General features: G+C 44.3%; 1 protein-coding gene across 1 annotated transcript in view; it reads right to left on the bottom strand.

The window, feature by feature from the left end:
- LRP12 (LDL receptor related protein 12) overlaps positions 1-5,092 on the bottom strand; it is a 39,962-nt gene extending 34,870 nt beyond the window's left edge. The window contains exons 1-2 of the mRNA XM_069959862.1: positions 5,016-5,092; positions 1,370-1,450 (exon numbers count right to left, since the gene is read on the bottom strand). Of these exons, the coding sequence (XP_069815963.1) occupies positions 1,370-1,439 (70 nt within the window). The 5' untranslated portion in view covers positions 1,440-1,450; positions 5,016-5,092. The remainder of the gene's footprint in view (positions 1-1,369; positions 1,451-5,015) is intronic.
- Between the last annotated feature and the right edge of the window lie 19,684 nt (positions 5,093-24,776).

The following is a 24,776-nucleotide window of genomic DNA, read 5'->3' as shown; positions in this document are numbered from 1 at the left end:
TATTTATTTATTTGTTTACTTTTATTTATAACCTGGGAAAAGGGGGGTGATTCAGACTTAGGGGAGGGGGCTTTTTACTATTAACAACACTTTTTTTTTTTTTTTACACATGTACTAGAAGCCCCCATGGGGGACTTCTAGTATATACACTGTGATCTCTCATTGAGATCTCTGCAGCATAGATATGCTGCAGAGATCCATGAGATAGGCACTCGTTTACTTCCGGCTGCAGCAGTGCCGAGTGCCGAGCCGGGGACGGCGCCATCTTGGAGTGGTCCCCGGCCGGCTTCAGAAACGGAGATCGCTCCTCCGGGATAACATCCCAGAGGAGCGATCTCCGCCACTAGACACCAGGGAGACGCTGGATCCGGTAATCGGATGCAGCTGTCATGTTTGACAGCTCCATCTGATTACTGTATTAGCGGGCACGGCGATCGGACCGTGCCTGCTAATACCTACGGTCCCGGGCTACAAGCGGCACCCGGGACCGCCGCGGTTCAGAGCGGGGTCGCCGTGCGGCCCCGCTCTGAACGCCCTTACCGGCAATAGGGCGTACCTATACGCCCTTTGTCGTTAAGGGGTTAAAGGGGTTCTCCAGCAAAAACCTTTTTCTTTCACATCAACTGATACCAGAAAGTTATATAGATTTGTAATTTACTTCTATTAAAAAAAATCATGTCTTCCCATGCTTATTAGCTGCTGTATGTCATGCAGGAAGTGGTGTTTTATTTTCAGCCTGACACAGTGCTCTCTGCTGACATCTCTGGCCGAGACAGGAACTGCCTAGAGCAGGAAAGGTTTTCTATGGTGATTCATATAAAACTGAGACAGAGTTCCTGTCTCGGCCAGAGATGTCAGCAGAGAGCACTGTGTCAGACTGAAAATAAAACATTTCCTGCATGACATACAGCAGCTAATAAGTATGGGAAGACTTGAGATTTTTTAATAGAAGTTACAAATCTAACTTTTTGATATCAGTTGATTTGAAAGAAAAAGATTTTCGCTGGATAACCCCTTTAACAAGGAGACCTCTCGGCCGAGTCCCTACCATGAACAAGGAGACCTCCCTGCGGGGTCCCTTCCCTAAACCAGGAGACCTCTCTCTGCGGGGTCCCTATCCTAAACCAGGAGACCTCTCTCTGCGGGGTCCCTATCCTAAACCAGGAGACCTCTCTCTGCGGGGTCCCTATCAACAACAAGACCACCTCTGTGCGGGGTCCCTATCAATAACAAGAAGATCTCTGTGCGGGGTCCCTACCATAAACCAGGGACCCCCCTGAAGCTAAGCTCCTCATTGTCCGCTATGGACGTTACTCTGCTGGCTCTTAACACACAAGAGAAGACAATGTATATAAACCAGGGGACTCACCCGCCATCCGGAGCAGACACAGCAGCAGCCAGGACCTCCATCCATGTAGAGACTGCTCACCCAGTCCCATGACAAATCTGCCTGTCGGAGAATAAACAATTAGCGTCCAATGGTATAAATCCTGCACATGGTATATAGGACGGTTGTGGAGCTGGCTTCTCTGCTCTTTGCTCTGCCCATACACAAGAACAGAGTACGGAGCCTAGTAGATGATATGGGGGGGAATGAAATATTGACTGCACGCCTGACCCTGTGATCAGTTGTCACACTTCCCCTGAATAAGCCGCAGCAGGGACTGTACTATATACTGGAAGGTATATAGCGGAGAAGCAGCAACGCCAGGAGGAGGCACATCTGCAGCCTGCCTCTATGTGCTGACCCCATGGGATACAGCGCTGTCTCAGTTGTCAGATGTGTACAGATAGCTGACCCCTAAAATGTGATGAAGTGGCTGTCAACAACTACGACAATGATATTAGATTCTCCACTATGCCGTCCTGGGGAACGGGAGGCAGGAAAGCACTAGAAGCTGCCAGACATCTCTGTATAGTACTCGCTGCTCTGCAAGACCCCTATACAGCTGCATCCGTTTCCCTGCTAAACTACAATTCCCATCATGCCTGGACAGCCAAAGCTAAAGCATGATGGGAATTGTAATTTTGCAACAGCTGGAGGGCCGAAGGTTCCCCATCCCTGCATTAGATGGTAAGCCAGGTGTGATTAAAGGGTTAATCCAGCAACAAAAATGGTTTTAGAAAGTCATATAGATTTGTAATTTACTTCTAATTAAAAATCTCAAATCTTCCAGTACTTATCAGCTGCTGTATGTCGTGCAGAAGTGGTGTATTCTTTCCAATCTGACACAGTGCTCTCCGCTGCAACCTCTGTCCAGAGCAGGAGAGGTTTTCTACGTAGATTTGCTGCTGCTCTGGACAGTTCCTGACATGGACAGAAGTGGCAGCAGAGAGCACTGTGTCAGAGAGCACTGTGTCAGACTGGAAAGAATACACCACTTCCTGCAGGACATACAGCAGCTGGTAAGTACTGGAAGATTTGAGTTTTTTTTTTTTAGAGAAATAAATTGCAAATCTCTGGCACCAGTTGATTTGGAAAAAAAAATGGTGAACAATCCCTTTAATTTTCCATGGCTCTATGGCTGTGAGAGTGCAGTGTAAAGCATCCTCAGTCTTGTAAGCCCTGGCACTACACGCACAAACACGGCACTGACGGGCAGAGGAGATCGGGTATCACAGGATACATACAATACTATAAAGGTAATAGCAAACCCGATTCCATACAACTAGATATATCATATATAATGTATACTATGTATACCACCAGCACATAAAAGATGTATAGATAGATAGAAGGTTGTATTACCGGGCACAGCACTTCGTATTCTCCAACCTGCGGCTCTAGGGCTGTTGCAAAACTACAACTCCCATCATGCCCTGACAGCCGAAGGCTGTCAGGGCATGATGGGAGTTGTAGTTATGCATCAAAGTCAGCGGTTGGAAAACCCTTCGTCTGTCAGGGCATGATGGGAGTTGTAGTTATGCAACAAAGCCAGCGGTTGGAGAACCCTTCGTCTGTCAGGGCATGATGGAAGTTGTAGTTATGCAACAAAGCCAGCGGTTGGAGAACCCTTCGTCTGTCAGGGCATGATGGGAGTTGTAGTTATGCAACAAAGCCAGCGGTTGGAGAATCCTTCATCCGTCAGGGCATGATGGGAGTTGTAGTTATGCAACAAAGCCAGCGGTTAGAGAACCCTTCGCCTGTCAGGGCATTATGGGAGTTGTAGTTATGCATCAAAGCCACAGGTTAGAGAACCCTTCGGCTGTCAGGGCATGATGGGAGTTGTAGTTATGCAACAAAGCCAGCGGTTGGAGAACCCTTCGTCTGTCAGGGCATGATGGCAGTTGTAGTTATGCAACAAAGCCAGAGGTTAGAGAACCCTTCGGCTGTAAGAGCATGATGGGAGTTGTAGTTATGCATCAAAGCCACAGGTTAGAGAACCCTTCGGCTGTCAGGGCATGATGGGAGTTGTAGTTATGCATCAAAGCCACAGGTTAGAGAACCCTTCGGCTGTCAGGGCATGATGGGTTCATATAGAAAGTCAAAAGCCGCCTGAAGGGACATTGTAGGACTATTGTGAAGATCTAAGCTGTACAGTAAAAGCAGACAGCGCCATACACTGTATAGTGGCCATGCTGTGTAACTGCAGCTCTGATCACATTGAAGTGGATTGAGCTGCGAGCTGCAATAACCCGGCATGGTCACTACACAATGTACGGCGCCGTCTGCTTCTCTGTATATGCGGACGTCACGGCTCTGGAAAACAGCCGGTGCTGTAAGATCCCATTGGCTATGATTCCAATGAGATATGACTGTGGCAGCCAATCACATTCCTTCCATGGTGACTGATCCAAGAAGTATTAGGGATTTCTTTAAGTGTCACTGTTAAATATTTAGTAAAGGCGATTTTAAGAAACTTTGTAATCGGGTTTATTAGGCAAATATGCCATTATCTGCATTTAAAAAGACTCCCCCCCCCCCCCCCCCCTCTCTCTCTTTTCTGTCATCCACTACTCATTATCAGGAAATCTCAACTGTTTTACATCAGTTGGGCCCTGTCTGTTCTATGGAGAGGGGAGGAGGGAGATTAGTCGGCAGCAGAGAACAAAGGATTACACAGCGGGACCTGTGTGAAAGCCGGTATTCAGAGGTCAGAGCTTCGGTCAGAGGAGAGAGCCTGCTGATGTAGCTGTAAATTAACTCTTTGTTGTCCTGTTTTGGTGCCTCATCTCCCTCCCCTCTCCATAGACAACCATGAAGACAGGGGGGAGAGCTTCAAACTGCTTTTTCATGATAAAAATTCATTTTTCAGCTAATAAAACAAATTACAAAAGTTTCTTAAAATAACCTATACTATTGATTTCTGCAAAAAAATTTTTAATGACAGTGACACTTTAAGAATAAGCAGCCCATCAAACAACGACCTCCTGTTGGGACCTCCAGAGCCGTAATTCCCAGAAGTACTCCGCTTCCCAGCAGCGCCACCACAGGACGAACAGAGAATTACACAGTGTCCATATTATTAGAGGGAAGTCTGCGAAATCCAGGACAGGATGGGTCCTCCAGGGCAGGAGACACTCTTTATAACCACTCTAGCCAAGCGATAAGGACGATCAGGATCTATTAACCATAAGTATACAGGCTCTGTAAGCTAGAAATCCCTTTAAGGCACAGGCTGTCAGGGCATGCTGGGAGTTGTAGTCCTATAGTTGATCACTAAGATAGGTAGGGGCTGATATCACATAACAAATACATGCTGGAATGATCCCTATAGGGCAGCAGTCATGGAGCCTGGGGCAATTATTATACAGGGGTAATTACAGACAATGGGGGCACAATAGAGCTCTATGTATCCAGGCAGAGGGAACAATGGCTGTCAATCACACTACAATAGAGTCCTATGTATCTGCAGTATAGTGGGACCTATGTGTATGGCTGTATATAGGGATACAATAGGGTTCTATGTACAACTGCAGCACAGGAGGAACAATAGGCTTCTCTATGGAGGATCCAGCCACGGACTGACCCCGGGGGGGATGATGGCGAGAGCAGCCCGCGGTGCGGTACCTACCTCCCAGCCGTGATCCGCGGTCACTCCGCCGCCAGGTAACGGGAAAGCACGGAGGGCAGACCGGATGCTGGCAGCGATACACACTCGCCCTGCGAAAACACTTCCCTGCTGCGGCCGGCTCCGCCCATCTGCCCACTCCCGGCCAATCAGCGCGCGGCACGCAATCCGCCAATCGCAGACGGCGGCTTATCTGAATCCGGCACGGGGGAGAATGTAAGGAGGGCAGTGATTGGTCGGCGGCAGTGGCACGGGGGTTATAGAAAACACAAAGCTAATGAGGGAAGGTTACAGTGTACTGGAGGGAGGTCAGGGGAGCAGGAGAGGGGCATGTGTGGGAGAGTGGGAGATAGGGGGCGCTGTAATATATATATATATATATATATATATATATATTCTGCACATATACTCTATTAACCCTTTGAGGACCAGGCCCAAAATGACCCAGTGGACCGCGCAAATTTTGATCTTAGTGTTTTCGTTTTTCCCTCCTCCCCTTCTAAGAGCTGTAGCACTCTCAGTTTTCTATCTACAAGCCATGTAAGGGCTTATTTGTTACAGGAATAGTTGTACTGTGTAATGGCGTCTTTCATTTTACCATAACATGTATGACGGAATCCCAAATATATTATTTATGAAGATATAAATAGGTGAAATCGTAAAAAAAGAATGCAATATGGTAACGTTTGGGGGGTTCCTGTGTCTACGTAATGCACTATATGGTAATAGCGACGATACTATTATTCTATAGGTCAGTCCGAACACAACCATATGCAGGTTACGCAGATTCTCTAATGCTATATATTTTTTTTAATGAAATCCTTTTTTTTGGCAATTAATTATAAATAAAATGGGCCTATTGTGACGCTTATAACGGTTTTATTTTTTCACCTATGGGGCTGTATGGGGTGTCATTTTTCCGCCATGATCTCTAGTTTTTATTAATACCATATTTGTGAAGATCGGACGTTTTGATCACTTTTTTATAAATTTTTTTTATATATAATGTAACATAAAATCAGTAATCCGCGCACTTTTTTCCCTCTTTTCGTCTACGCCGTTCGCAATGACGCTTGTTATATTTTAATAGATCAGACAATTACGCACGCTACGGTATATTATGTTTATTTATTTTTATATGTTTTATTTATATAATAGGAAAGGGGTTGATTTAAACTTTTATTTTTTGAGGGGCTTTGGGGTAGTGTGTTAGTGATTTTAACTTTTTTTTTTTAATACATTTTAAGTCCCTTTGGGTACATTCATTACTTTTATTTTCATCACTGATCATTGCTATGCCTAATGCTGCGTTTACACGGAACAATTATCGTTCAAATTTTCGCAATAACAATCGCATTTGAGCAATAATCGTTCCGTGTAAACACAGCCAACGATCAAACGGTGAGCGAAAAATCATTCATTTTGATCTTTGAACATGTTCTCAAATCGTCGTTCATCGTTCGCTAAAAATTCGCAGATCGCTTTGTGTATCTTAAAAACGATTGCATTAACGATGTTTCTTACGAATTTTCTTACGATTTTTCTAAAAATTTATTCGTCTAATCGCTGATCGTTATAAAAACTAAATCTTTGCTTCAAAATCATTAAACGATTTATTGGGCAAATAATCGCCTCGTGTAAACGTAGCAATAGACATAGCATTGATCAGTGTTATCAGCACTTTGCTCATTGAGCCTGCCTGTGCAGGCTCAGTGACCAGAGCGCCGATCGGACCGCACAGAGGCAGGTGAGAGACCTCCGGTGGTCCATTTTAACGATCGGGACCCCCGCAGTCACACTGTGGGGGTCCCGATCGGTAAGAGACAGGGGACTCCCCCTGTCACTTAGGCCCCGTTCCCACTGAGCAAAACTAGCAGAATTCCGCGGCGGAATTGTCATGTTCATTCTTCAGCACGGACAGGGCAGGAGCGCCGGGCTCCCATAGACTCCCATTATGAGCGGGAGGCTAACGGCATTCCGCTAGTTTTGCTCAGTGGGAACGGAGCCTTACACTTAAACGCCGCGGCCGCTAAAGGGAGTTAATGTCACTCTGCAGCGCGATCGCTGCAGCGTTGTCATTAACAGTGAGGTGCCGGCTGCTGATTGCCGGCAGCCAGCCCCCACCTGCTATGAAGTGCGCTCCGCTCCGGAGCGCGCCTCATAGCTCAGGACGTACCGGTACGCCCAGGGTCGTGTAGGGGTTAATCTATACAAGTGATGAATGTGAGAAATCTTCCTCACAAGCCTGCAACTTCTAATGCACTTTATTAGTAACCTTTAATAAAAAATAAAAAAAAATATTGCATTTTTTCTTGATGCTGGTATAAACCAGGGATGGGGAACCTTCAGCCCTCCAGCTGTTGCAAGACTACAATTCCCATCATGCCTGGACAGCCAAGCATGATGGGAATTGTAGTCTTGCAACAGCTGGAAGGCCAAAGGTTCCCCATCCCTGGTATAAACTAATAGGCTCCTTCCTCTCTGTAGTGTAGTCATTTTCTTCCATGTTGAGCGCATCTTGGGGGGGTTCTGCCATAGACATCCATTGTTTTGTTTCTTTTCCTAAAAAAAAATAAATATCGGTGTTAGGGCCTCATTCACATCACAATACTGGTGCACAGCCTATGTTGCAATACTTAGATACACTGGTGTATACCATTGCGCTGTGGATTCAATAAGTTTAACAGACAGAACGTAATACGAAAATGGAAAAGCTGAAACTTTAATACCTTTTTTTTTTACCTTTCTTTCTTTTACTATTTTTCCCACAGTTTTGGCTAAAGAAAAATTATAACTAGTGATGAGTGAATCCAGACTGCCAAGTCCGGGTCTGTGTCTGAATCTGTGTGTTAGGGTCTGGCGTTCGGCTACTAAATAAAGGCTGCTGAGCAGCCAAAGAACAGCCAGAAAGTGTGAGCGAGGCCTTAAAGGAAACCAATCAGCCCAATCGGGCTATTATGGTTCCCTGAACCGTGTACAGCTCCTGCAGCAGGCGCAGCAGCCGCAGCACGTACCGGCCGCGGCTGCAGCAGGAGCTGTATACCCGAAAAAAGGACTTTAATTCCCTGGGTGCGCGACAGGCAGCGGCGGGTAAGTAGTCAGCTGTAATGCCTCCTCTCTTCCACTCCCTGTTTGATTGACACCTGGAACCTGGAACATATCAATTCTTTTGGCAGACGGCGGAATTTGCCCGACCATAAAATGGAGTCTATGGCACAGGCAAAGATGCGTGCGGGGGCAAGCGACGGAATCCACAGTGTGTTATTTGCCCGGATTCCTCAGTGTTAACCCACCCCTAAGCAGGAACAGGTAGGTGCGAGATGGAGTGAGGAGGTGTTAGGGTGTCTGCACACTACGGAATTCCCACCTATGACCTGCGTCGGACTCCGTCGCTCGTACCCACACGCGGTGGCGCGCATCTCCGCCCGTGCCATAGACACTATTCTATGTACAGAAGGATTCCACATTCCGCCGAAAGAATTGACATATTACTTTTTTCGGCGGAATGAGGAATCCGCCCGTGCATAGAATAGTGTCTATGGCACTAGCGGAAATGCGCGATGACGTGTGCGGGTACAATTGACGGAATCCGCTGCGTGTCATACTCGGGAATTCCGTAGTGTGCACGCACCCTTACAGCTTGCTGCACTTCAGGAGCTCAGGAACACCTCTTTCCTTTCCTCTTTTCCTACTCTATAATAAAAAGCATTTTTCTATGTTCTGGAAGCACAGATTTATAGAAGGTACCAGGTGTCTCCCTGATCTAACAGCTATCTAACAGTGTCAGCAGTTTGGAATGTGAACAGCTGACAGGTTGTGGGTATATCCATAGCTATCACAGCCATGCCCAGTATAGCCAGAGAGGACCCTGCCTTCTAAGAGCCGAGTCATGGGTCCCGTTGCCATTTCAGCTAAGATTTCAGGTTCAGGTCAAGTTCAGGTACCTGAACCAGACTTTCTTTGCGCAACCCGTCGTACCCAAAGTCCACAGGACTGATCATCACTAGTTATAACCCAAGAAACAGACTAGTGCAAGTGGGGTGGGGTGTTTTGTATGTTTATATCCCAAAGTGTGTACTGAAATAGGGATGTATTACGTCATGTAAAGGGTCAACGATTTGTTTTGTTATTACTGCAAATTTGCTCATCTCTAGTCATCCTCTAGTCAAGAGCTGCGGAATCTGTTGGCGCTATACAAATAAATATTATTATTATTATTGTCATCCTTAGTAAACCGCATTCAGCTGCTATGCTATCCATACATTAGCTCTGAAGGTTTACCGATACAAAACAGAAAGAGCGATCATATGAGGGAATCATATGAGGGAATCATATGATTACTTGTAGAAAGAAACACCATCAAAAATATAAGTGATAAAAAATTTATATAAAAAAGTAGTTAAAAAAATGTATGTATCATAAGAAAAAATGTGTGATGGGACCAGAAAATTAATGCTGCCCATGGACATAAGGCTGGAATCACACACTGCAGTTATTTGGAAAACCGCCACTGCAGCTTTGTGCCAAACCCAGAAGAGGATCCAACAGGAAAAAGAAGTACAAGTCCTCTCTTTATATTTTCCATCTTTTTTAAAGCCAATTCTGGTTATGGCACAAAAACTGCCATGTGTGTTTCCAGCCTTAGGGTGGGTTCACACTATGGAATCGGCGCGGATAAATTCCGGCGGATTCCGTTGCTAGTACGCTTTACGGCCGTGCACCTTTCCGCCAGCTCCATAGACACCATTCTATGGGTGTCCCGATTCCGCTATCCGCCAAAAGAATTAACCTGTCAATTCTTTCGGTGGAATCTGGAATCTGGCCGTGCATAGAATGGTGTTTATGACACGGGCAGAGAGACGCGCGTCCATGAGCCCGTACTAGTAGCGGAATCCACGTGAACCCACCTCTAGACTTGTTAGCCAAAAAGTGAAAAATGAATGCCATCTCTGTGATAGGTCATCAATTCCTTTGATAGGCAAGCCCAAATAGTTCTGCACAAGGCCTGCCCTTATTCCTTACTGGATGGATTCCCAATGACAATGAATTGGTTCTGGAGCTCGGAGTATTTTCATGCAGCTTGGATACAGGGTGATATATTCCCTATGCTCTTGTTGTTTCAATACAAATCTGGCACAGAGAAGACTGGAAAAGCCAGGCATCCCCCTAGATGCGGTAATGGTGGTTATTCTGGTTGTCTTTACAGATATACTGAGTTCTAAAAGAGTTCTAAACTATCGTATAGCGTTTATTATTTTCTCCCCCCCCCCCTTCTTGCTGCTTATTTAAATGGGCCCTGTCATAGAAAAAAAAATGACATGTCATAGTTACATGTCAAAAGTTTTGCTGTATGCTATATGTTCTACAGGATGGGGTGTATTATTTCCAGACTTACACAGTGCTCTCTGCTGCCACCTCTGTCCATGTCAGGAACTGTCCAGAACAGAAGTCCTCTATGGGAATTGGCTACAGCTCTGGACAGTTCCTGACATGAACAGATGTGGCAGCAGAGAGCACTGTGTCACACTAGAAAGAATACACCACTTCCTGGAGGACATACAGCAGCTGATAAGTACTGGAAGGCTTGAGATTTTTTAAATAAAAGTAGATTTCAAATCTATATAAGTTTCTGACACCAGTTGATATGAAAGAAAAATGCTTTTCCCGGGGTATCCCTTTAAATACAACTATATTGCAGTATATTTTTGAAAGGTTGTTGAACTGCTCTACTGAAAGGCTAATGTGACCTAAAGTATAGTGTTCCAGAATCACATATAAAATCTAACCTTTAGTAGATATGCATTAAAACCATGAATAAAATATTCTACCCAACACATTAGGCAGTTACACAACAGATATAGAGGTGTTGTAGCTCTGGTTGCCTGGTTCACACTAGGTCAGATGGCCCGGATATAGATATAGAGAACCTGACAATATATCAAAATACATCTCAAAGTATGTCTCATTCGTTTCACCCCAGTATATCCCTGGGATCATCAGGAGACTATTACACAACACAGTGGTCAGTAGGTATAGCATTAATAAAATGATTGTATTTCATATGGTGTATATAGGTATCCGTGTTGGGGTGAGAGGCAAGTGTGGTCAACGTTATTGTATCGATATACCTCAGGTGTATATTATATTGATATACCGCAATATACCTCAGGCACTCTCTCTGGCCTGTGAACTAAAGTACAGTGTGTGTGTTTTTTTTGTTTGTTTTTTTTTACTGTGGTGGACACACCCTTAAAGGACAAGTGCCATGAAAAACTTTTTCCTAGTAATTGAAGCACATTGCAAAGTTATATAATATAATAAAGTAATATGCTTCAATCACCTATCTGCCTCCCTTCCCTGTCTTTTCCCCCTTCCACCCCCCAGCAGGAAGTGTCCTAACTCACACAGACCTAATGACTGTCGTCACCGTCACCAGGCATCTCCTTCTTGTGTAATCATTTGTTCTCTCCTCCCCCTCCCATCTCCATAGAACAGACAGGACTTGACTGATGTAAAATAATCAAGATTTCCTGATAATGAGCAGTGAATGAGAGAGAGGAGGGGGGGGGGGACCTGGGAATTTTTTTTTTAAAATGCAGACAATGGCATATTTGTCTAATAAACTCTATTACAAAGTTTCTTAAAATCGCCTGGACTATTGATTTCCGTATTAGTAAATACATGTATTTCTCATGATATAACAATTCAAGGGCATGTTTTCTCTATGATTCCTTTGTTATTCATTCTAAAAATATTAGCTGAATAGCCAACTGGGTGTTTCTAGTTGGAGGCGTGTCCCTATACTGTCTGGCACTGTCAGCTCTGATTGGATAGAATCAGACTGTAGAGAGACACGCCTCTAGCTGGTAACACCCAGTTGGCTATTTAGGCATATATTTCTAGTTAGAAAAACAGAGGAACGGCACATCACAGAGATATAAGAGAAGGTGTTGCAGAATTGTTATATCATGGGGAATACAATGATTTTCTAAAAGAGACAGGCCAGGAGAAGACATGGGTCCCCTTTAAACGAGTTTTCATTTCACCAAAGTCAATGGCATTTTGATAGTTGTAAAGACAGCTGCATTCAAGTGACTGATATATTATTTTTAACTCCCAGGATCCTTGATCAAATATTTCTCATTCTCGGGATCCTCACAAGTGACAAAGTGATGGCATACCCTAGCGATACGGGAAAACTGCTATAGCAATGATTACACATTCAGATGCCGGAAGCTCGCAAAATATTGGAAGCAAATGGGCCTGTGGCTTTCTGCGACAGATGCTACTTTTGCTGTTGCCTGCAATAGTGTGGCGTATGGAACAGCTGAGGAAAACACTGTGCATTTTTATGAGAATCCCTCTCCTATGGTTCCTGGTAGAGCTACAGAGGATGCGACTGTAACTGGGACATGAAACTGCACAGAAAGCAGGCCTCCATTGTGACCTCATTGACAGCGTGACCCCATAATTAATAGTGTTGGCACACGACACCTTCATAAAGCAAAGTACCGGCAGATTGCCTTGTGATAAATGGTGCGAGCAATGTGCTTCATTTCACATGGAATTCACACGGAATTAAAGGGGTCATCTAATGAATCATTTTCATACCAGGAGTCCTAAAGTGCTAAGAATAACTGAATTCATTTGCAGTTTCTATAGCAAACAAACAAACAAGCAAACAAAAAAAAAAACATATATAAACAAGATCTCTTTTTGCTCCCTCAGCTGCATTACTGGGGCGACTGGGCGGAATCAGCCACCTTCCCCCTCTGGCAGCTGACTATATAGCCTCAGATAAGGCGTCTCAGCTATAGTGAGAGCCCAGTGCAGAAATATATACAGCTCCCAATGCAATAAAATGACACAGGAGGAGAAAGTTCCCTCCTATAGTAGTGTCTCCCGACCAATGTATAAGATTGGGAAAGCATGCCCAGGAGAGTCAATACTATAAGCAGGCGGCGCTGTTCATTTTTATGATGTATATAGGTCCTATATGCTGAAAAGGTCATTGCACGCATAGGTTTTGATGGATAGGTGTTGAGCCTGGTATACATTATTCATTGGGACCTAAGATTTTCAAAATTAAAGGGGTTATCCGGTGTTAGAAAAACATGGCTGCTTGTCCTCAGTTTGAGCGTGGGGTTTGCAGCTCGGTTTTATTGATGTGAATAGAGCTTAATTGCAATACTACACACAACCTGAGGACAAGGGTGGTGCTGTTTTTGCAAGAAAGTAGCTGTGCTTTTTCTAACCCCGGATAACCGCTTTAAAGGAATATTCCCAGCATGAAAAGTTAACCCTTATCTATAGAATTGGGGCTAAGAAGATGAACGGTACAGATCTGAATGCTTAGTGCTCGGCAATGTTCACAGGCCCCATAGATAAAGAATAAAGTGCTGGCAACACGTAGAAGCCCCATAGATAATGAATAGAGTGCTGGTCAGACATAGAAGCCTCATAAATAATGAATAGAGTGCTGGTCACACATAGAGGCGACATAGATAATGATAGAGTGCTGGTCACACATAGAAGCCTCATAAATAATGAATAGAGTGCTGGTCACACATAGAGGCAACATAGATAATGATAGAGTGCTGGTCACACATAGAAGCCCCATAGATAATGAATAGAGTGCTGGTCACACATAGAGGCGACATAGATAATGATAGAGTGCTGGTCACACATAGAAGCCTCATAAATAATGAATAGAGTGCTGGTCACACATAGAGGCAACATAGATAATGATAGAGTGCTGGTCACACATAGAAGCCCCATAGATAATGAATAGAGTGCTGGTCACACATAGAGGCGACATAGATAATGATAGAGTGCTGGTCACACATAGAAGCCTCATAGATAATGAAGAGAGTGCCGACAACACATTGAAGCCCCATAGATAATGATAGAGTGCCGGCCACATATAGAAGCCCCATAGATAATGATAGAGTGCCGGCCACATATAGAAGCCCCATAGATAATGATAGAGTGCCGGCCACATATAGAAGCCCCATAGATAATGATAGAGTGCCGGACACATATAGAAGCCCCATAGATAATGATAGAGTGCCGGCCACATATAGAAGCCCCATAGATAATGATAGAGAGCTGGCCACACATAGAAGCCCCATAGATAATGATAGAGTGCTGGTCACCCATAGAGGCGACATAGATAATGATAGAGTGGTGGCCACACACAGAAGCTCCATAGATAATGATAGAGTATCGGCCACATATAGAGGCCCCATAGATAATGATAGAGTGCTGGCCACACTTAGAAGCCCCATAGATAATGATAGAGAGCTGGCCACACATAGAAGCCCCATAGATAATGATAGAGTGCTGGCCACACATAGAAGCCCCATAGATAATGATAGAGTGCTGGTCACATATAGAAGCCCCATAGATAATGATAGAGTGCTGGCCACACATAGAAGCCCCATAGATAATGATAGAGTGCCGGACAGATATAGAAGCCCCATAGATAATGATAGAGTGCTGGTCACATATAGAAGCCCCATAGATAATGATAGAGTGCTGGTCACACATAGAAGCCTCATAGATAATGATAGAGTGCCAGTCACATGTAGAAGCCCCATAGATAATGATAGAGTGCCGTCCACATACAGAAGCCCCATAGATAATGATAGAGTGCTGGTCACACATAGAAGCCCCATAGATAATGATAGAGAGCTGGCCACACATAGAAGCCCCATAGATAATGATAGAGATCTGGCGACACATAGAAGCCCCATAGATAATGATAGAGTGCCGGCCACATATAGAAGCCCCATAGATAATGATAGAGTGCCGTCCACATATAGAAGCCCCATAGATAATGATAGAGTGCTGGTCACACATAGAAGCCCCATAGATAATGATAGAGAGCTGGCCACACATAGAAGCCCCATAGATAATGATAGAGAGCTGGCCACACATAGAAGCCCCATAGATAATGATAGAGTGCCGGTCACATGTAGAAGCCCCATAGATAATGATAGAGTGCCGTCCACATATAGAAGCCCCATAGATAATGATAGAGTGCTGGTCACACATAGAAGCCCCATAGATAATGATAGAGAGCTGGCCACACATAGAAGCCCCATAAATAATGATAGAGAGCTGGCCACACATAGAAGCCCCATAGATAATGATAGAGAGCTGGCCACACATAGAAGCCCCATAGATAATGATAGAGTGCCGGTCACATGTAGAAGCCCCATAGATAATGATAGAGTGCCGTCCACATATAGAAGCCCCATAGATAATGATAGAGTGCTGGTCACACATAGAAGCCCCATAAATAATGATAGAGAGCTGGCCACACATAGAAGCCCCATAAATAATGATAGAGAGCTGGCCACACATAGAAGCTCCATAGATAATGATAGAGTGCGGGTCACTTGTAGAAGCCCCATAGATAATGATAGAGTGCCGTCCACATATAGAAGCCCCATAGATAATGATAGAGAGCTGGTCACACATAGAAGCCCCATAGATAATGATAGAGAGCTGGCCACACATAGAAGCCCCATAGATAATGATAGAGTGCCGGCCACACATAGAAGCCCCATAGATAATGAATAAAGAGAATGGAGAGAAGGATATAAAGGATTATAATGTATTTAGGGCAAAAATTGCATTGCATTTCCCTTTTTTTTTTATTGAGATTAAACATTTTCTTTAATTTTCTACAATTGACCCCATGCAAAATATACCACATATGGCTGCTGCTGTAAATAATGTGACCATAGCAGTAGAGCACATCAGTTGAAAGAAGTCCTAAATCTCCTGTGTGACTGTAACTTAAATGGGGATTTTCTTACAAAGTCAGCAGAGGTTCACTCTGACCTCACAGACATCCTAACCAGATGTGATGGGCTGCTCCTTTACATTGGAGGGACTCCATACATCAGCTGCACGTGTCTGTTCCCCGTCCATCTGTTGCCCTGTCAGGGCCTTTGTTCTCTGTACAGCCATGACAATTGCTCGGCCAACAGTGACACATCTTGCAGTAAGCTCTTTGGTTATTTAAATGTAACTAGTTTGGTCGATTAAGCAATGAATCTAGGAGGATAAGAGGTCTGGAAGATGGACTAGTATGTGGGCAGAGCTCTTTATGCAGATTAGACTCCTTTATCTGTACAGCACCAGCTCATTCCGCAGCATTGTACATAGCTAATTTACCCCTCTCTGTTTTATGTAGTCATGAGTTTTAACCTTCTTAAAGGGAATATGTCATCAGTAAATGACCGATATTGTTCAAATTAAGTTTTTATGTTGAACATATTTTCAAGAATTTTTGTTGATGTTTTTTTCAAATTTTCTATATTTTAACATAATCCTAAAATCTAAAGCAGTTTCCATTCTGGCCACTAGGCCTAATACTAATCTTAGACTTCCTGTCTTGTACAGATCACTTCCCTGTAGTGTTCTACTTATCATCACAGACAGGAGTACAGGGACAGATAACAGCAGTATATAGATAACACAGACAGGAGTGTAATGACAGATGACAGCAATATATAGATAACACAGACAGGAGCAGAGTGACAGGTGACACCAGTATATATATAACACAGACAGGAGTATAGTGACAGATGACAGCAATATATAGATAACACAGACAGGAGCAGAGTGACAGGTGACACCAGTATATAGATAACACAGACAGGAACAGAGTGACAGGTGACACCAGTATATAGATAACACAGACAGGAGTACAGGGACAGGTGACACCAGTATATAGATAGCACAGGCAGAAGCAAAGTGACAGGTGACACCAGTATATAGATAACACAGACAGGTGTACAGTGATGGGTGACACCAGTATATAAAAAACATAGATAGGACTACAGTTAGAGGTGACACCAGTATATAGATAACACAGACAGGAGTACAATGACAGGTGACACCAGTATATATATATATATATATATATATATATATAACAGACAGGAGTACAGTGAGAGGTGACACTAGTATATAAATAACAGACAGGACTACAGTGATAGGTGACACCAGTATATAGATAACACAAACAGGAGTACACGGACTACAGTGACAGGTGTCAGCAGTATATAGATAACAGAGAGAAGAGTACAATAATAGGTGATACCAGTATATAGATATTAGAGGTGCATACAATAGATGTTGTACAGTACTCTCCTGCCTGTACAATGACCTCTGTAAAAGTCACTGTGCATGCCCTGAAGCCTTCCTCATTCATCTAAATGGGCCAAGTCCTGTCTATGGTCCATAGGTCTTGCTGTTAAGCACGGATGTCAAACTTCCAGCCCTCCAGCTGCTGCAAAACTTCAATTCCCATCAAGCCTAAGCCAAAAGCTAAGCTAAAGCTATACCTGTCCAGGCATGATGGGAATTGTAGTTTTGCAGCAGCTGGAGGACACAAGTGTGACACCTGTGCTGTAAAGCATATCTCTAAATGCTGTTATAACAGCTGCGGAAAGTTGTCAGCCCCATAATTACAAAACAACATGTTCCTTCCCGGAATACTTCTAGCTCTTCTTCTTTAGCTTTCAAGATGTCTGTAGAGGTTATTCACGATCCACATAAAATGCAGCCAGACAGCAGGTGCAAATGGGCTGTGACTGCAATGCAAAAGCAGCAAACACAAAGCCGCGCCATCACCCTAGATATTTGCCGACACTGAATTTTCCAATTATTTTACATGACATTACGGTTATATTTCCAAGACTTTAAAATGTGAGATTCATTGATCAAGCTGTGTGAGCCCATCCACCTCAGCAAGGTGACCTCATTCAGATGGCTCCCTGCTGTGCCCATTATACCTGTGCTACAGAAGACTCCCCTCTCATGGGTCCAGGCCGACTAAATGAATTCAGAAGAGGAAGGAAGCGGCTTTATTCTGCTCTAGTTATAAAAAGCCTCGGACGACTTCATAAAGTTAATGCATTCGTCTTCCGAGTTTCCGTTTCTTCCTTCCGAAAGCCCCGCTGCTATAGGGTCCCTCCTGTCAGACTAGACTGGTCTTGTTGGAGTCTTCAGCCTGAATCTTTAGCTTTGCTGTAGAAAGGAGAAAAAGCTTCTGCCCCTATTATAGTATTGTATTAGCCCAGAGGCGGACATATCACTTGTGCAGCCTGTTCAGCTGCACAGGGGCCCAGGTCAATAGAGGGGCTCGCCAGGCTCATGTCGGTGGTTGGGCCCCCAGGCGGCATCAGTACCCGGAGAACACTTGGTCACTGGATGCATGTACCGGATACCCAGGCGTACATATGTGTATGCCTTTAAGGCACAAAGGTAAGGAAAGGTGGAGAAACAAATAGGTTATGGGGGCCCAAAACTTTTTTTTGCACAGGGGCCCTCTGCAGTCTTTGTCCGCCCCTGTATTAGCCCATCTATCTTAATTGGGGTGTACACATCAATGGGGGTACAGGGTTGTAACCACAGATGCCGATCAGAAGGGGATGCTCACACACACAATGGCACAACAACGCAGTCGTCAGACATAGCGCTCTCATAACTGCAGTGCCGCTATAACAGTGCCACCTGCAGGTTTCTTCAAAGCAAATCTGTAGGCACCTCTGACCACCCCAAACTGCTGGTACCACTGTGCTGCTGCAGTTAATCTGTGTTCGTTCCTGGGGTCCAAATATATCCTGGTTCCGTCCTCTTTATAAAAAAGTTCTTTTAATTTGGCAGTGCAGTGTCAATGAGGCGGGGGTCTACAGCATCTGTTCTTAGGCCTGCAGTGCCTCTTTCTTCTTTCTGTCCGCCCTACCCGCCCCAGGTGTGTAGCTATTAAGAAGAAGGACAAGAGTTGTACTGTTTTTGGAATAAAGCGGCTATGTTTTTGTTTTGTTTTTTAAGCCTGGATAACCCCTTCAATTACCTCTCTCCTGGATCTCCTCTTACCTCTCCCATTGTACTTTTAGGGGGAGATTTATCAAACTGGTGTAACGGAGAAATGTCTCATTTGCCCCTAGCAACCAATCAGATTCCACCTTTCATTTTCCAAAGAATCTCTGATAAATGAAAAGTGGAATCGGATTGGTTGCTAGGGGCAACTGAGACAATTCGACTTTACACCATGTTTGATAAATCTCCCCCTCAGTGTCTCTTACTCCCACACCACCTCCTCTCCTCTCCCCCTCACTGTTGGTGTTTCCCAAGGCTCTGTACTTGGGCCTCTTCTCTTCTCTTCTCCATCTATACCTACCTCTGACCTGGGAAACATCATAGAATCCAGCAGCTTCCACCTCAATGCCAATGACACTCCGGTCCGGATGTCACCTCTCTGCTATCCAGGAATCCAGAGTGTCTATCGGCTATATATTTCTTCTTCTCCTTCCACTTTTTAAAACTCAACATGGACAAAACAGAACTAATCATCTTTCCCCCATCTTGCTCCACCCCTCCATCTAATCTGTCAATCACTATCAATCTGCACTCTGTCCCCTAAGTCTTCTGCCTTGGGGTCACCTTTAACTCTGCCCTGTTTTTTAACCCGCACATTCTGACCCTGACCACCTCCTGCTGCCTCCACCTAAAAAACATTTTCTGAATCCGCTCTTTTCTTACCCCCCTGACTCCACAAAACTGCTGGTACATGCTCTCATTATCTCCTACTTGGATGTACCACCTCCTCTGTGGCCTTCCATCTGTAAGATTTGTAATTTACTTTTATTTTAAAAACTCAAGTCTTCCAGTACTTATCAGCTGCTGTATGCCCCGCAGGAATATGTGTATTGTTTCCAGTGACACAGTGCTCTCTGCTGCCACCTCTGTCCATGTCATAAATTGTCCACAGGAGAGGAGGTTGTCTATGGGGATTTGCTTTCGCTCTGGACAGTTGCTGAAATGGTTAAAGGTGGCAGCAGAGAGCACTTTTTCACACTGGAAAGAATTTACCACTTCCTGCAGGACATACAGCAGCTAATAAGTACTGGAAGACTTGATTTTTTAAAATAGAAGTAACTAACAAATCTGTAACTTTCTGTAACAAGTTTTTTTTGCCCAAGCACACCTTTAAGCATTGCATCATTTACCATTGTCAAAGTTCTGCGATAGATTGCTTTGGAACCATTGTCTGGATATGATAGGTTTTAACCCCTGCAACCTCCCAATGACATGCACACCTACTACTCTCTGTTCTCCTTGAGCATTATGTTGCATTAAGTTGCATTAAACCACTCAAAGGACATGGTGTATACATAGCGGTATAGAGGGATCATACCAAGGGGCTTTAATGAAGTTCATTATAACCTTGTATTGTGAACACACGGCAGTGCGTCAAGGTATTGTAACATGTCAAGGTCTGATGAGACTGTATGGGATATGACGCGCTCAGCTCCATCCACTCAGCAGCAGTGTCCTTCACATCCCTCTAACAATCCCTGCATCACTACAAGTCTTATATACAATCAGCAACCCTCCTGTCTGATCTGTAAGCTGAAGAAGGATATTTACATACATTAAAACATGTAACATTATATTATCTTGTGACCACAATTCCGACTATCTAATGTTTATTTGACAGTAAACTTGTCGAGACAACTGAGAGAAGCATTATAGAAAAGACATGGACAGGAGGAAGTGGATACATGAGACGCTGTGCACTTTAGTGGTCTCCTATAGAGAGGGGATTTGTCTCTGTTATGGATCCAGGGGGGAAAAAAACTGAAACCTTTGCCTCCCACTTCCTCTGTTTCTGTATGTATAGGTATACATGGAGGTTATAGGCCTGACTTACCTACTATATATTCTACAGAGATTATATATTACCCTATAGCAGGGAGGAGGAACCAGTGTCACTCTAGCCATTGCAAAACTACAGTTCCCATCATGCTTTAACGTCCAAAGCCAAACACGTTCACACGTTCGTATGTAGTGTCCCAGCACAGGTGGTTCACCAAGCTATTTAACCACCTTTGTGGAAGTACCTCTGTCAGGTGCCACACCAAGAGCTAGGAGCTGTGATTTCCACTCCAGCCACTAGGTGTCTCCCCTCTCCCACTGTGCACAGCTGCATTGTGTAAAGGTTTAGCTTATCTGTTGTGTTGACAACAGCCAACAATCAACCCCTAAAGGAAGAAGTACTGATCCCCAGTAGAACAAAGTTGCCGAGTGCTGAAGTATTCTACTGACTTTACTCAACTACCTGGAGAAACCTTCAGGAGTTAGCTCTACCTAGAAAAAAAGACCTAGAGCGGTCCTGTTACTGTATTTTATTGTATTGCACTGAAGCTAACTACAGTAAAGATTCAATTCTTTACTGTAGTAAAGAATTGCTTGCGCCGCACATGCACCCACACACCTCACTACCGGTGTCCTTGAGTCCAGAGTGGGTACTGCCACTGCTGGCCACCATTTTGGTCATTTTTTTTTAGCTGATTTAAAGCTAATGCCCAACAAACATCTTTTTTTTTCCATATAAGATGTTTTTTGGCCACTGCTGCTACTGTGTCTGACACAGTGTTCTCTGCTGCCACCTCTGTCCATGACAGGAACTGTCCAGATCAGTAGCAAATCACCATGGAAGACCTCTCCTGCTCTGGACAGTTCCTGACATAGACAGAGGTGGCAGCAGAGAGTGCTGTCTCAGACTGGAAGGAATACACCACTTCCTGCAGGACATACATGAGCTGATAAGTACTGGAGGACTTGATATTTTTATTAAATCAAAGTAATTTACAAATCCATATAACTTTCTTACACAAGCTGATTTCAAACTACAGGAAATGTATTAGGAAAACTATATGATTGGATTCAGGAGGCTGTAAGGTATTTCTCAAGGCAGTGAAGCAAATATCAACCAATGACGTATGGTGTTTAATTTTGCATAGAAAACTCAGTGTGAATTCTTAGTAATTTGTACTATAAGGAAGTTCCAGTAATGGATGTAGTATAGAGAGAAGTGATATCTTATTTAGTGGTTTCCTGGTGTACAGTAAAGGGAAGTTATCTCGCAACATCAAAAGTCTTGGTGATAAGCTGGTATAGATGCGGCTGATTTTTTTTTTTAGTCCTTCCAAGTAATTGTGCTAAATATAAACTCATTTTAGAACCATATAAATGGCTGTCGTGTACTTACTAGCGGCCTATTACACAGAGTGTTTGTCAGACGAATCAGGCCCATACAACAGACTATCGCTCCATGTAATAGAGACAACGATCATTGGCTGACTGTATCTTTAGGTCCGGACGTAAATTACGACTGCCAACCGCACATCGCTACATGTGTTGTATCGCCCCGCTGGGAGGCGCGACTGGTCACTTGCCAGGTGGTGTTTGGTCGAGGCACAGCTCAGCCAGGTGTTATGTTGTTGTGATGCCAGTGCCGGTTGGGCACACAGATATGTTGGCACACCTGCTTTTATTTTGAGTGGGCTGGCTATACCTTTTTCCCTGTGGACAGTAACCTACCGGGCTGTTTGGGGGTCTCTTGGGCAATTATCACGGTGGTCCGGAGTGCATTAGTGACCCACCTGGACTATTGGCACTGCCTCCTACAGAAAGGGGAGATAACCCAAGGAAAGTATGATTTCTGTGTCGATGCTTGGTGAAGAACCACAGAGTCCCATTAAAATAAATATACTCTTGTTTACTGTGAAGATACTTGGTACAAGAATATACAATATACAGTACTTTCGTCTTGATAAATTACTTTAGACTTGATAAACCAGATCTGTACTGAGAGTTGAAAGAGTGATACAACCGTGCTGGCTGGGTTGTGTGCTGAGAGTCAGAAAAGGATCAGAAGGGTAGAAAGGAGGATGTTGAGAGAGTCCCAACCCAAGTAGTACTGTGCTCTGCCGGAACTATAGAGGTAGGATAAGTAGAATACTTAAAAGTAGAGAGAATTCTTGTGCCCGTGTTTTAAATCCTTGGTCTTTGCACCACCTATTGCCCACCAGTGTCGGGTGACCCATCCTAGAGGGTGACACAAGCCCCAGACCTTGTTACCTGGGATGAGCAGAGTGGTCAGAGTTCCCTGATTACACTTGCGCTGCGAGATAGAGTGCTTAGGCTTCTAGCAACTTTTCTCTATCCGGATCAGTTCCTTTACTTCTTGTGGATACTGTCCTGCACTGTGTTACGTTGTCCATGGCGTGGATTGAGATGACCCCTTACTTGTCCCCTCTAGTAGTGACTTAACACTGCATAATGTAATAAGGTTGCTTGAGGGAAAACAGTGTTTAGGTCTCGCGCTTATACATCTGCTCTGCTCAACGACTAGACCACAAACTTGGGGTGGGGACCTGGAAGGAGCCAGGGCCCAACTTGACTGCTATAGGGAGCGTCCTAGCTTGCGTCCTTCCTCTACAGAATCCAAGGCAAGAAGACCTCATACTTCCTCTACCCATGTGTACACTGTTCTGTGAGTGGGCGAGGACTGCGCGTGTAAGATTTAAAGAGAAAGGTGATAGGTTAGAAGAAGAAAGAACTCTCATTGGTGTACAGATCCATGGGGTACATAAGAAAACAATAATCCTTTAGTTCTTACAGCTGTGCAATATCTGGACACAAATACTTGTAACAACGACATCTAGTAGTAAAACTTTGGTACTGCTACATTACCTCTTACTCTTTTAAGTACAGACTTTTCCAAAGGGTGTGACCAATAGCAACACCCATGGTTGGACACCACACGTGTAATAGTGATGCGCGGACGATGGCTAACAATTGAATAAATTGTTATACATCACCTCTCCAAGCTCCCAGTCTTCTCCTGCCCTTTGCTTCCATCGTGGCGCCGCGGCTGTAACTTCGAATTGCTCTTTGAGCTGACAGGCCGCTCAGCCAATCATTGACTGTGGCAGTCCTGGCCAGTGACTGGCTGAGCAGCCTGAGAGGCTGCTTTGAAGCTACATAGGTGGCACCAGGAAGCGAGCAGAGGGCAGGAGAAAACTGGGAACGTGGAGAGGTGATGTATAACAATTTAGGGCAAGGACTGCACAGACGTCACTAGTGATGTATGTATATATATATATATATATATATATATATATATATATATACAGCCCTTGCTAAACGATAATTGAGCCGTGTAATAGGCTCAACAAACGATGCTGATCTAGCAGGCCTCTCCATATTAGATATGTATGTCAAGGTGAGATGCAAGGCGTAGGTGCAAGTGAGACGGTAGGGATGAAAGAGTCCCACTTTAAACAACTTTCGAGCTTTACTTGAAAAAGGTCAAAAATATTTGCAAACAGTGCTCAAGTACTTGGTGCAGAAATTGTCAATACAATAGTCCAACAGTTTGATAGATAAGTTCATAAAAGAAACTGTAACAAGTGATAGGGACCGGATAGGAGGGCCCTTCCCTAGTGTACTAAGTACTCTGCCGGCGTGTGGTGAAGTGTTGAGAAGTGTTCGAAGAATCCTCGTACTCACGTATGGATGAGTCTAGTTATCTCACCTAACCGCCTTCTGCCCCACAATGTCGGGTTTCCGTCCAATTGGGGTAGTACGAGTCCCAGGTCCCTGCTTTGAGTGGAGCTGGCTTGTAGAAACCTTCCTACAAAGCTGAGCGCTTGTCAGTAGAGAGCGGCTTACTTGCACTGTGCTCTACTGCAGGTCCAGTCTTAAGTTTGTCTGTCCCTTTTCTAAGGTGGTCGACAGTCCTATTTGCTAGTCTGTCCTCGGCGTAAGCAAGGGTTAAGACTACCTTGTCTCCGGTTTCCATAGGGTTCTAGTCTAGAAAGGTTGGGAAGCTAGCTTAGTGAAAACAGGTCTGCTCTCCTCTTTGTCTGGAACTAGACTTGGAGCAGGGAT

The sequence above is a fragment of the Dendropsophus ebraccatus genome, chromosome 2 (assembly GCF_027789765.1).
Source record: "Dendropsophus ebraccatus isolate aDenEbr1 chromosome 2, aDenEbr1.pat, whole genome shotgun sequence".
NCBI lineage: Eukaryota > Metazoa > Chordata > Amphibia > Anura > Hylidae > Dendropsophus > Dendropsophus ebraccatus.
The sequence above is the reverse complement of the archived record's forward strand: the minus strand, read 5'-3'. Positions and strand labels throughout refer to the sequence as shown.